The sequence below is a fragment of the Micropterus salmoides genome, unplaced genomic scaffold (genome assembly GCF_014851395.1).
Source record: "Micropterus salmoides isolate LMB-PRFRI ecotype aquatic unplaced genomic scaffold, ASM1485139v1 Ms_hic_scaffold_18, whole genome shotgun sequence".
Classification (NCBI taxonomy): Eukaryota; Metazoa; Chordata; class Actinopteri; order Centrarchiformes; family Centrarchidae; genus Micropterus; species Micropterus salmoides.
Window position 1 is genome coordinate 5,033,120 of NW_024040928.1, and position 14,934 is coordinate 5,048,053.

At 40.8% G+C, this 14,934-nt stretch overlaps 1 protein-coding gene across 1 annotated transcript in view; it reads right to left on the reverse strand.

Annotated features, from left to right (window-relative positions):
• cnih3 (cornichon family AMPA receptor auxiliary protein 3) overlaps window positions 1-14,934 on the reverse strand; it is an 83,490-nt gene that overhangs the window by 34,108 nt on the left and 34,448 nt on the right. The window contains exon 3 of the mRNA XM_038727803.1: window positions 14,018-14,065. Within this exon, the coding sequence (XP_038583731.1) occupies window positions 14,018-14,065 (48 nt within the window). The remainder of the gene's footprint in view (window positions 1-14,017; window positions 14,066-14,934) is intronic.

The window sequence follows — 14,934 nt, forward strand, 5'->3', positions numbered from 1 at the left end:
CAGTTGCCCTTGATTTTACCCTTCCTTGAATATAGTCATGTGTTACCAGCAGCTAATAAATAATGCTGGTCACAAAGACCAGAAGACAGTCATCAACCAGGAGCTGCATGCTGATGGCACAACTGTGTACTACTGCTGTTTGGACATTTGAAAGGCACATGCTGGCTCAATTCCTTAATTGCAGTAGTTTGCGGTGTCATGCACAGACCGATGAAAATACCATAAGATGGACCTCGCAGGAAGGCTGTACACCCTTCAAGGTCAGCTGTAGAGTCTTGGTCATACCAAACTCCTTTCTACTATTACAAAAAAGAAAGCACAGAGGTTTATTTGGAGTATCAATCCAATGGTCTGACCACAAACTATTCTGTCAAGCAGTCTGATCAATTTGTATGAACAACTGTGTTGTAATATGTTGTATTTTATCACTGTCTATTTACATTGAACAATAAAAAATCAGTGGCTATCATTGTTTACTGTCACAAACAAACCGGATGTATTTGCAATCGAAACCCTGCCAGGTCCAGACCTGACCCTGCAATGGTCCTGAGCATTCTGGTTTTTATTTCATGGCTCAGTAATTGTCACATGTTTGTTCCTGGGCAGAATGCAAACACACACCGCATGCAAAATGCAAATTATATACAATTACTAAACTACATTGTACACTTCTGGCGACCCTGCTGTGATACCTCGAATTTAGTGAACATGTTCACAATACAGTAGATATGTTTGTGTATTGGAGCATATGCATTCAATTTCCATGCTAATGAGAAGTGAACAATTTTCTTCCTTCAATCGCAGACTATCCAGCACATCCTCTGAAGCTGTGTGTGTGTGTGTGTGTGTGTGTTTGTGTTGACAGAGTGGCCCATCTGGAGTGTGCCTGGCTGGGGCTGGAGATCTGTTTCTCTGGCTGTGGTGCCCGGGGGCCACCCTTACACGCATCTGATCCACTCAGCAGTAACACTGACGAGGCTTCATTCATGTGGGAATCTATATTCTACCCTAATCACTACAAGTATCCCATGATACACAGCGTCACTGCACTTTGGAACACTTTGTACAGCTGCAACCATGCTGTATGTATGTTACTGTGACTATAAACTATAACACAACACCATAAACCAACCTCTGACATTACCATAGAGATAAATCAACATCTCAGCGACACAATTCCAACAACAACAAAAAAACTAGAATATTTCTGGATTTTAGTTGAAGTGCGTACCCTGAAGCTGGGGTATGTGATTATGAAAAAACCTATTACCATGATTAATACCTTGACATAGAGTGAACGACACAGCAAGTAATGTAGTAAAGTTAGCTAAGTTACAAGGTTAGCAGACTGTCACTACAGTTGCTTCTGCGAAGCTGACATGCAAAGAGGATGAGAAGGTTTGCAAAGTCCCCCGTGACTATCAGAAATTATTATTATTATTATTATTTTTAAATGCCCATCCCCAGTTTTTAGTTTTTTAGGATCATAGGTCTTCTTTGAGCAACTGTTGTTTTTTCTTTAACAAGATCCAATTAATTAGGTGTTTGTAAGTGTAAGTACGACTAAAACCTATAATTGAAATCATTTTTATGCAACAACAGGGATACTTTCTACTGAATTTAGTTACTGTGAAATAAAACCACTCATCATGGGGATCCCTAAAAAAAATCTCCAGGACCCCAGGAGGTCCCCAGAAAGCAATTAGAGATTTACTGACCAGACCATCTACTGAGATGAACATTTATATTCATAGTATCCACTGATGTTCTGACTTCACAAATGTTCCTATCGAAAAATGTGTCCCTCTCATTCTCTCTAGTTATCTAAAGGAGAAATTTCCAATTAAAATGCATCCTTCTTTATTGTAACATGTGTCTGTCTTTCACACACACACACACACACACACACACACAGAGCTATAATCCCACAAACAGAAGCACCATCTGTGCAGTGCAGCCAGCTTCCCTTTGTGTCCTGTGTCTTGGCAAACTTCACAGAGTTTCATCAAAGTATGCAGGACAGGCCCTCAGTGGCCCCACATCAGACAACACACTTCACACAGACTACATCACCTGCATGCCGAGCTGCGATCTCGGTTCTATTTATTGTGTATATAGTATATATTTGTACAGATGTGTTTGTGTGTGTGTGTGCGTGTGTGTGTGCGCATAATAGGGAGCATAAATGACAATGGATGGATGAAAGGCAGACTTTCTCGCCAGATGCAGTAGTTCACAGACAAGCCATGCAAGTAGTCGCTACAACTCTACAACACCGAGCTTCTAGAACCACCAGTGCTGCAAGCCTAAGATCTCTCACTAGATGTGGTGACTTTTAAAACCCTTTTATTGTTTGTTTGATCTCCGTTGTTTTTGATCAATTCACAATTTTAAGTATGTTTTATTTTTTGTCAAAATACGCAATTTAAAAGAGTTGAAGAGTTTATTCCAGTGTCTGGATTCTTTGTTTATTCCTTTTACGCAGTGGTATCAATTTTAAACCATTTTATCCTTCTGTCAGCGAAGTCACAGTTTCTCATATCTTCAGTCTATGTGTTTAAGTGATTTTGGGATGATTTGGGTCAAAGTTTCCGTGGAGGACTGCACATTCTCCCATCAAGTACAAATTCCCTGAAGTGATTATCTCCCTGTCCAGTGCCAAGTCAACAGAACTGTGTGTGTTTGCTGACACTTCAGTCCAGGCAATCTCAGCCATTGCATACTTGAAGATCACCAACCAAAACACGCTGAGCGATATTGTTTCCCAATCTCAGCTGGGCTTAAATGAGGCCGTAATTTCAGGCCATCACTACCTTGCAACTCTGCAATTGTCACACTCTGCATGTCTGTCTCTGTTTTCCCCTACACTCTCTCTCTCTCTCCCTACCTGTGCCTCGTTAGCCTCATGTCTTTCACCTGTGTTGCTCCCGCCCTGCTCATTAGTCCCTGTGTATATATACCTTGTGTTTCTGTCTTGTCTTTGTCGGGTCATTGTATGTTGTCACCCTGTGTTGCAGTTTGTTCTCGTGTCTTCAGCCTTACTCGCCGTGTCTCCCTGTTACCCTGCTCATTTTTGGATTCTGGTTTTCACCCTTTTGGATTTCTGTTGGACAGCCTTTGTTTTTGGACTCAGTCAATCAGCCACTCTGTTGTAAGTGTGCTCGTCTTTTGTTTGCTTATTAAAACCCCTCTGTACTGTTCCTGCTGGCTTTCGTGTCCTGCATTTGGGTCCTCCAACCTACTACCTGCTTCACCCATACCAAACCCTGACAGCAATGAGATGGTAAAAGCACCAAGGCAGACAATTCACAGAGGGTGCCATCCGGGCTGATGGATTATGGCTTGTAGGAGGCAAGAGATGCATTCAGAGCACAAACTTCAAATGTGTCACAGGCAGAAAGCTTCCGGGCAAGATCAAACAGCAGATGTCAGATCTACCAGCAAAAAGGCTGCACACAGCACCACCATTCACTTATGTTGACCTCAACGCCCACCTCCATGCCAACAGCAAGAGGTGAGCGGCGTTGTTCATGTATGTGTGTAAGATTAGTGCATACTGAGGTTTATGAATCAGATTGAGGTACTAATTTCATTGATGCTTGCACAGAATTAAAGATGGATGACCCAAACACAGAGCTGAATAAGTATCTTTAAGAGCAGAGATTCTGTTGGGTATTCAACCGACCCCACTCATCCCTTATGGGTGGGGTGTGGGAATGGCTCGTCGGTGCAGGTTCAGTCTCCTGCTGACTCCTGGCAAAAGTGATTCCTTCAGCACAATAACCACACTGCAAGCAAAGAGCATGTATCAGGACAAGAGACCCAACTTAAAGAAGACGTAGTTCTCATAAAGGGAGGAGAAACCGATGGCCTATGGGCTATTACAAATTTATTTAGGCCAGATTTTAATACTAGGATAAGGAGATTTTTCTCACACACTCTTATTAATACATCTTATTGGTTCAGTTCTTTATCAATACAGTCAGTTGTTTTTGATTACTAAAAAATATATTTAAAAATATATATTATTAAAAAAAATAATTTAATAATTTATTATAACTCAATGTTGTTTTTAGAGCAGCAACAGGATTTTCAACAGCAAAGTTGTTAATATCTAACTGGGAACAAATCCTCCTCCTCCTCCCTCTGCTGCTGCTGGTAGACAGGAGCTGGTTTAACTCAGCCAGCAGCTGAGTTTATAATCTGCCATATTTTAATGTACGTGGCAAACTAAAGTGCAATTTATACTTCTGCATCGAATCGACAGCGTAGCCTCTACGTAGCCCCCAACCCTACGCCGTAGCCTGACGTGCCCCTCCTCAAAAATGTAATTACACGTCGAGGCGACATGGACCGTAAGCACTGTGATTGGTCGGCTGAGTTGCCTTGCAATGCCTCCAAGCCGACAGGAAGTGTCCTGTGCTTTGAAGTAACTTTTACTAGCGGCCAAAACAGCGACTGTAATACTCAGAATGTGATCCATTCGGTTGATAACATTTTAAAAGTTCTTTTACCCCATTCACGTTAGCGGAGGGAAATTAGCCTGCAAAAGTTGACACAGGGGACGCAGTAGGGCTACCGCCGACTAGCATCTGGCGGTGTAATTGCAGAACGACAGAGACACCGACGCACAAGTATAAATGTACGGTTATGTGCGTAGCCTACGGCGTTGCCTTCTAAATGTCTATGCTAAACAGGTATATTGATAAAGTATCGTCTTTTTACCTGCAAAGGTTTTATTGCACCACGTACTTACACTAACGAGCGTAGCAACTTTGGTAACATCAGCTGATCTGCTGGCGGACTTCGCTCTGTGTTAGAGTGTGTGTGTTTGTGTGTGTGTGTGTGTATATGGAGTGGAGGCGCTCTGCAGAGACACAGAGGAGGGGAGAGGCTGCAGGTCATGCAGTTCTAATTGTTGAGCCCTGGATTGGCGGTTATCAGCACATGTGAAACTCTAATCAGAGATGAAAAGGAAACAAAATAGAAGAAAAAGAAGACATACTTTATTAATTCCACAAGGGGAAATTCAATGTTTTCACTCTGGTGTTATTATCGGCTGCCATTAGTATACACACTAAGGTCTGAAATACACACACGCAACAACACACGGAGAGATATCAGAGGGACGGGGCTGCCACTCAGTGCGGCGCCCCGAGCAGTTGGGGGTTCAGGGACTTGCTCAGGACCATCTTCGGTAGTGCCCAGGAGGTGAACTGGCACCTCTCTAGCTACCAGTCCACACTCCACAACTCGCTGGACTCGAATCGGCGACCCTCCGGTTCCCAGCCTGATCCTTACGGACCAGCTATCTCGAGATAGCTATCTCGTTAGCTACTTCCACTAGTTTAGCTATCATATATCATATGAATGCTGGGCCACATGGAGGTTGGTTTTGGGCTAGATGTGGCCCGCAGGTGCGACCACCACATAAATCCGGGTTAAGGGGTCGTGTTCATTTCACATGTTTCTGTGAGATCAAGTTGCCCGCAGGTTACCAATTGAATAGGGCTGGCCTGTAGCATTCCCTATTACGTATCAATGGCAGACACAAATGTAGAAGTCTAGTACCCGGACATGGCTCTACAACCTCAGTTGTATTTTCTGCCAACCAAATTTTATGAATTCTATAGAAAAATAGCAAAAACAACAAAATATTGGCAAGTGTCATAGAGACGACAGTAGCCTACTGAACACATTCTTTCATCCCATAAAGTTTTGATTATTTGATCTATCTTTTCCCACTACATTGTGGTGTTGTGCGTTGTCAAGAGATGTATTTATTAGATTTGAACCTCGTGGCACGCTGCAATCGGCGTGATTGAAAAAAAAAAACTTAAAACCATTAACACTCAAGCTAGTTTGCTTGCTAAATAGTTATTGTAACTGTTATCTAGCTAGAATCTTTTACCATTGCGTTAGCTTACTTCCCTTGCCAAAAAGCAGTAAATATTGAAATCCGAACGTGGCTTTGTAAAAAAAAAAAGAAAAACACCATACAGATCCAGCTGAGGCCCCAGTGGCAGTAAATATATTGCAGAGCCCAAACTTCATTTGCTAGCTCCACCAGCCGAGAGTGTTAGCCCAGCGGTAAGCAAGGTCAGAGGGAGAACGTCTGAAAATGTTACAGGATCAAAGTTGGACTGGTCATCTGGCTACCCTGTCAGTCATTGTTAACAGGTATATTAACAGTGATTGTGCAGTCCCTTGCAGAGATTGACAGCAGAGGCCTTCAGCTCACCAAACTAAAAGCAATCAATGACACCCACTTCAGGTTTACTGCGGTTATGGTCCACAGAATCCTCGCCCTACTTGATGCTAACAAAGTGTTACAGGATAAAAAAATGGACTTCTTCACTGGAGTGAAGGTTGTGAAAAGTGTGTTAGATTGCGTGGAGAAGCTCAGGAGTGACTTGAAGTCCCAAGCTATTTGGGTAGAGCGAGCTACTGGCCCTAATGACAAATCAGAAACAGCAACTTCTACACAAAGTAAGCAAATGTGCCAAGTCCCTACACACCTGAAGCAGTAGGCTGTGGAGAGCCCTGTAGGCTAAATTACTGGGGATATTAACACAAGATTTAGTGAATAGAACAGCCATCTGGTTGAGGCAATGTGTGTCCTTGACCCAGACAGTCAACAAAGCTTTGGTGGAATCTGAGTTTTCTGTAGCTCGACACTTTTACAGTCTGAAATGGCCCACTTTACCGAAGACAAATGGGACACCTGCCGCCATCCTGCAGCGCTACTCTGGGCCCCTCACCGCCATGCCAAGCATTCTTACTGCGCTGAAACATGGAATGACTTTTGGGGCATCGTCAGCGACACGCGAGAAGACATTTTCCTGTTTCATATTATAGCCATGATGCACAAACATATCGAAAAGGTAATTGTTCGCATCTAGTCAAAACGCTGCAATTTTGCCACCCGCAGGATGAAAACAAATGCAAAATTTGACACAGCAGGATGATAACCTACTGTTTTACAATAAAACAAGCCCCCTCTGCATTTTAACTGCAGTCACTTCATCCTGTCCCAGGGCTGATATTACTAATTACTATTAATGGAGTGGTGTGGTGTCCTTAAAGATACCAGGCAGGGAGTGGCCTCTTTATGCCGCGTCCTAAGAAATGAGTATTCTATTTTATATTCTTCATTCTAAAACCTTCACCTAGTGATGCAGAGCAAAAATGTGTTTTTTGTCTAGAGAAGTTTCACTTCTGCTTTAGTAGAGGAGTACACTGCCCATGCTGCAGGTTACTCATAATTTCTGTGGATTGTTTGGAAACTTTCTTCTGTACATTGACGCAAAGGACATGTCTGTAGGTTTTTCTGATATGGCACAAGTCTTTATTCATCTATAGTGATTGATATTATAGCATCTGTCTAAATTTACTTACCCTGATTCCAATATTTCTATGATAATTCTGATTATAAGACAACATATGTTCTAAGAGCCTTTATTCATTGACATCTTTCTATTAATTTGTGTTTCAGTTTTACAGTCACATCATGTCTCTCAGTAAATTCTAAGACGGCACAACCTCCTCAGTCTAACAGCCTTTCTATTTGAGTGTTTAGCTGGCTGGATAAACTGCTTCAACAAAAGGGAGGCCAGCATTACATGTTTACAGCCTGGTACCTAAACCAGTTTTACAAGATATCTTACTCAGAATAACTGATGCAGTCTCGTGTCTTCCATGATACACTTGATGTCATATTTTGCATCTAAAGACTTTAGAATTAATAAAAACAATTGCAACATCAGATAGTAACACTCCAAGCAACAAAGGGGAATTAAATTATCTAATTAGAGAGTAGTTTGCAGTTCATTCAATTTATAATATTGTTAATGTGGACATATGGGATATCTATGGTAATGCAATTATTGGATTGGTAACTGTTTTAAATTAGAGACGAGATATAATGTAATTTGGAAGCTTTAACAGTAGCAGTCCACCCAACCATCTAAAGAAGTGTAAAGCCAGGGTATATACAGGAATCCAGAAGTAAAATTCAATACCTTTTCAAGACTTTTTCAACATATTTCAAGACTGCCCGAGCCACTTTGAGCAGTAACCGATTAAATCAGCCACACACCTTTAAAAGGGATATTTTTGTGGTTTTAAAAGGAATTTAAACATATAACAGCCTGTATAGGCCTATTGTATCCCATGTGAAGGACTGGTCAGATTTCCAGCGAAAAGCAACTGTCTTAACTGAACTTCAAATGTGCCTTCAGGATGTTAAAACCTGGATGACCTGTAATTTTCTTATGTTAAACTCAGATAAAACTGAAGTTATTGTTCTGGGGCCTAAGCACCTCCGTGACGCATTATCTAAAGATATAGTTTCCCTGGATGGCATCGCCTTGGCCTCCAGCACCACTGTGAGGAATCTTGGAGTTATCTTTGATCAGGACATGTCGTTTAAGTTCCACATTAAGCAAATTTCAAGGACCGCCTTTGTTCACCTACGTAATATTGCGAAAATCAGGAACATCCTGTCTAAAAATGATGCAGAAAAACTAGTCCATGCATTTGTTACTTCTAGGCTGGATTACTGCAATTCCTTATTATCAGGCTGCTCGAAAAAGTCCATTAAGACTCTTCAGCTGATCCAGAATGCTGCAGCACGTGTTCTGACAGGAACCAGGAAAAGAGATCACATTTCTCCTGTTTTAGCTTCTTTGCATTGGCTTCCAGTAAAATCCAGAATAGAATTTAAAATCATTCTTCTTACCTACAAAGCTCTTAATGGTCAGGCACCATCTTATCTTAAAGAGCTCATAGTACCTTACTACCCCACCAGAGCACTGCGCTCCCAGAATGCAGGGTTACTTGTGGTTCCTAGAGTCTCCAAAAGTAGACTAGGAGCCAGAGCGTTCAGCTATCAAGCTCCTCTCCTGTGGAACCAGGTTCCAGTTTGGGTTCAGGAGGCAGACACCATCTCCACATTTAAGAGTAGGCTTAAGACTTTCCTCTTTGATAAAGCTTATAGTTAGGGCTGGCTCAGGTAGTCCTGAACCATCCCTTAGTTATGCTGCTATAGGCCTAGACTGCCGGGGGATTTCCCATGATGCACTGAGCTCCTCTCTCCTCTACTTTCTCTCCCTCTGTATGCAACCTTATCCCATTATTGCATGTTACTAACACAACTTCTCCCCTTTCTGGTAGTCTTGTGCTTTCTCGTCCCTCTCCTCTCTCCTCCTATCACTTCCTGCAGGTTTTCTGGCTCTGGAGCTGTGGAGTCTGGATCTGTGGCTGCGGGTCGCCTGCTGCCCCCGTGTTCCTGCTCGACACCCTCTACTGCAACGACTATTGTTGCTAGTCTTATTGTTATTATAATCATTAACATTACGATGGTTACCATTAACACTATTATAAATATCTGTACCATTTTTCATTTAGTTTATAGCAACATTACCTTCGCTGTCTGTACCTCTGTGTGTATATTGTGTAGGCTGCCTCCCTCCCCTCTCTCTCTCTCTCTCTCTCTCTCTCTCTCTCTCTCTCTCTCTCTCTCTCTCTCACCCCAACCGGTCGAGGCAGATGGCCGCCCACCCTGAGTCATGGTTCTGCTCGAGGTTTCTGCCTCTTAAAAGGAAGTTTTTCCTTGCCTCTGTCGCCTAGTGCTGCTCTTGGTGGGAACTGTTGGGCTTCTGTAAATATCATCACAGAGTACGGTCTAGACCTGCTCTTTTATGAAAAGCGCTGTGAGATAACTGTTGTTGTGATTTGGCGCTATATAAATAAAATTGAATTGAATTGAATTGAATCTTACATAAGCTATGACGTTTATGTACGCAATATTACAGCAAATCATGTGAAACAGTGTAATTTTGTGTTTTAGTTGGTTTAAACTAGATAATTTGAGCTTGTCTGCAATGATATGTGTGATAACTTTCATCGACCACTCGATCAATACAACAAATTTCAAATAGGGCAGGAGGGAACAAAGATGAAGAGAATAAACTGAGTGATGAATAACGTAAGTAGTGTAGGCGGTGTAGTACAGGCCCAACCTGGAGGAGGAACTAGTCTAAATGACTGTATTAGTATAATATTATAAGTTTAAAGTACATTGTTAACTTAATAGTAAACTGTAAGTTTGATATTAATGTATTCATTATGTTCAATATAATTTCATATAATAGTATATTACTTACCACTAGTGTAATATTAATTCAAATTACAGCTGTTTCAGTTTGGTTGTTTTTTTATTCATTAACTTTGTGCAAGAATAATGCTCTAGGCTACATGACAGTCTCCAACCTTGATTTTAGGCAGACTACTAACTCGTCAATAATCATACCCATTTATGCAGAACATTGAGTTCAACATTTATAAAGTTTGTTGCAGCACATCAAACTTTTTTTTTTTAAAATCCCGCTCCATCCAGGCTGTGATTGATCTGTTCACAAAAAGTGACACTGACGAGAGCATCGGCTTTATGAGAAGTTGAATGTGTTTCAATAAAAGTCAGAGATTTAGCTAAATAGCCAAACGTTAGCCAAACCCACACGCTCCTTGAATTTTCACTGTTGTCTTCTGTCTTACCGATTCCGCTTCTTGCAGCGCATCCTGCTCTTGTTTTTCAGGAACGGGGCTATTCAAAGTGGCCACAGAACGACCGGCCAACCGGGTTAATCCCGTTACTCCTGATTGCCACTCCAACTATGTTTTGGACGATAAACATTGCGGGTCCGGTGGGACGGGAGATTACGGTTGGTTGTACTCATAAATCATTTTCCGGTTCGCACGGATCTATTTTTTGGAGCGTTTAAGAGTGAAGTAGTTGCTTGGTAGATCCCTGCGCCTACAGAAACAAATCACACAGTTGCTACGCACTGCCTGTCTAGTATTTTTGGCTACGCATTATAAATAAATACGTTAACTTACACTTTATCAAACAAACTTTTGGACAAACAGAATTTTCACATTGAAAAAAATATCTTCATTTAATACCTTGTTAAATGGCGATTAAGACTTTTTAATACTTTTTAACGGCCTTAATTTTCGCAAAATTAATTTTAAGACTTTTTAAGACCCCGCGGACACCCTGAAAGCATTGTGTTAGACTGGGGTTCACTGGCAGAGACAGAGTTTCTTCATAATCAAGAACAGACGTAAAAGATAATAGCTAACAGACAGACTGCCTTTAATAGTAATATACACAGCCTGGACACTTTATTTAGAGCTATACTGTGGAGTGTGGATTGCAGTTTTTAGTATGACAAGTGGGTTTTAGTAAAGAGCTGATTTAAACAATTAAAATAAAACACAATTATATCAGACTGTAAGTTAGTATTCGCACTGCTTCACTGCTCTGTGACAACTCGTGAAGATTGTTTTTCACACGGACATTATTTTAAGAGTCACTGATTTGATAATCACCTAATGACACAAGTGAAAAGCAGCCAAAGTTGAGTTTTAATGTCAGCATGGCAGCGATTCAAAAAAATACCCAAGGCACCTTATAATAAACAGTCTGTGCTCATCCTCCATCACCTACTCCTTACTAATCTTAGGAAGGTGTGGAGAGAAGGAAGGATGAGGAAGAAAGAGAAAAAAAAGGAAGAGAGAGATGTTGAAAAATAGGAGAGAGAAGAAAAAGGGGCTAGATAGGTCCAAAAATAAAGGAAGGAAGAGCACTAATGAGTACACTCAGGCTTGCTCAGTTGCTGTGACAACGCGCCGGCTCATTGCATCAAGTCACAAGACTGCATATCTAATAAATAACACACAGACACAAACAGTTGAGAGTACAGAACACAGTATTTCCCCTCAAGCTACTGTCATCTACATGGGTTTTCAAGAGTCCAAAACCCATCAGAACACAGACAGAACAGACATGTGTCCATATGCATATCCATGTGTGCCGGTAGTGAAAAATATCAAATAGGTATGCCAATGTAAAGAAACGCAGCCAAAGCTTATAAGCAAATCGATCAGGACCACCGCGCTGTGACTGTGCCAGTTGGAGTGAGTTGAATAGTTTTAGTAAAGGATAGTAGAGCTCTGCAGAAAGGAGCAAAAACCACAATGCAGTAGATCCTCCTGCATCAGGACCTCAGGCATCCACACTGACAGGCACAGTAAGCAGTACAGTTCAAATATAGCTCATGAATTGTGTGCCTGAATTTCATATACTATAAACAGATGTTTGAATTTGATAGATGTATGAAAAAGGAAATTGTCACTTCAGGGGCAGGGATGCCATCTCTTTCTGCTTCTCTGTGTCTCTGTGTTTTTAACCCTAACCCTTCCTGTCAGTTATACATTGGCGTAGGGTTGGAAAATATGGTAAGCTATATATATATATATATATATATGGTGCGATTTACATATATTAGGGCTGGGGTGAAGCGGACATTAACTCGTATAAAAGGCTGCAGCTAAAAACGACCATCTAAAGTTTGGGAGTATTTTAGACAAATGTGGTAACATTATCTCATCTGTAAGCTGTTGGTCAAGATGGCAGCAAGACAACATGCTTAAATCTTGTTTACTGTTTGTCCCTACACAAGCACGATACATTAGGATGATCAACACAAGGAACATGTCTCTACTAGTAGTCACTTAAAATGGATTTTCTAAATCACCTCCATGTTAAAAGCAAGTAAACGGAACGTAATAAATATTGATACTCCTGTTCAGGGAAATGGTTGATATACAGTGATTACATTAATCTCTATCATAGAAATTGTTTTGAATTTTTAGGTCCAGCATTTTCCGATCAGGCATATGTTATTATTATTAATATCATAACACAGCAGTGAGTCCAAATTGAACTGATTTTAAAGTATGAGATCATTATCATTATTCCAATGTACTTTATATGTCTCTTTTTCAGGATGATTTAATAAAATATTGAATTATTAATGAGACATTGTAACTTGACGAGGAAGTGATGTCCCGACTGAAGACCCGCCAGATTGCATTAATTTTCATGTTGACCCAAAAAGAGTGTGTTGACATGTAAATGCAATAGACTGTTTCGCTTATTGTTTTTAAATATTGTCCATTAAAGAGAAAATTGCATTTCGACTTAAATGTTGCTTGCATAAATGGTAAATCATTTTTTTTAAGATTTAAATTAACGTTTCATTTAAATTTTTTACTCAAATGACACATACATAGGTAGAAAATGATAATGCCATTGTGGATTTGAATGTATTCCTGGATACACTTCCATAGTGACATTCTGGAAGCACCTCTGCAGCTACCTCCAATGATCCCTGCACAGTAGGTCACAGCTGCAAGGACAGTGCATCTGGATGTGTGTGTGTTAGTGTGTGTGTGTACTGTATGTTGCTTTGTGCGTGTTTGTGTCTTAATGCCATTTGTAACTGCACAAGCACTGTAGGGAGAATGTCCTCCCCATGGGCTAGCGGAGGGCCTGGGGGCTCGAGTTGACAACGCTGATAACCAAGATCAGCTGTTCAACCAATGAACCTCCAGCATAAACAGACACACAAATACAAACACACACACACACTTGCACGCACACATGCATGAGATTTGCAGTGTGAGTTTCAGAGAGGTGCAGGGAGAAACAGATGTCACGCTGTAGCTGGGAGGAGGCCTCTTCTCATCCTCATGGCAAACTGTCTGCACACACACACACGCACACACAGAAACCGACAGGCTGCAGAGCACAGGACAGAACCTCTCAATCTCAGACTCCCCTTTGATGTTAGTTCAGCATGAGGCAAGAGCACAAAGGAAGCATCACTGTGCAAATCAAAACTCATTAAAACTGAACAACTGAAATTAGACCTGCAGACTACTGATATTGCAGCTCTAAACACTCACATAACTCAAATATCAAGTACTAAATTGTCAAGCAGAAGACTTGCATTTTTAAAAATTGACAAGGAAATTGTGCTAAATGCTGCCAGTGGTAAGACTACAACATTTAGAGGATGCATGAAGCCAAAACACGCAGTAATACATTTAAAAGTATCAGATATCAGGTGAAAGTAGGGTGTCATCTGCAAACTGTTTCTCTGCTTACCTTCCTCAGCAGATTACAGATCCTCTCGATGTTCCGCAGTCTCTCCCTCTGTGAGGAGACAAACCGGGAAAAGGTAAGTATTTATCTTCCTGGGATTCACAGAACATTTTGTTGTTGTTGACTCAGATGAGTATGGGTCATGAAAGATGAAACAAGATTGTCCTTGTACTGTAGGCAAGGAAAGTGGAAGGAAAGTAGGTGAAAAAGGCTTTAAGTACCTTTCCAGTGACTTCATAAGCTCATAAATATATTCCGCAAAAAACTGCACAGACAATCACGGTCAAATATACATTAATACATCTTGGACCTGGTAATGGTATGAGAGATGACTGAAGTCATGTGATTTGAGTCACAAACAATTCATTGATCTCATGACTTTAGACTTGACAAAATCCCAATACTCTGGGAATGGATTTCATATCCAAAATGATGAGTAGTTGTTAAGGTGTTAAGGTGCAGATAGACCGCATTTTTATATTCAAAATATACTTTGTTGTGTGGATTTAGTCTGGCATAAGAATGTTTTTGCCTGATATTACTTGTTCGCCTTTTCTAGACACACTTTTCTTTATCTAAAAGAATCAACAAAGATATTTTCAAATGAAAACCCTTCTTTTATTAAGCTAATACTCATAGCAATGCACAAGTTTGGCTTCTTATGAATCATATATCGATGTAAGTGTCACGCTGTTTGTGCTTGTGGACGGTCAGTTTGATTATATCTCTGCTTCTCATAAGCTGACGGCAAACTTCAACAACAGAGGCTTATACAGAACATCAAAGCCAGCATGTCCAAAGCTGAACTAATATTTAGTAACCACACAAGAAAAATAGGATTAAAATGTGTGAAAATGTGCTGCCTATGAACACTAAATTCATGAGTATTTTTGATACTCCACGGTGGTCTGCTTATTGTA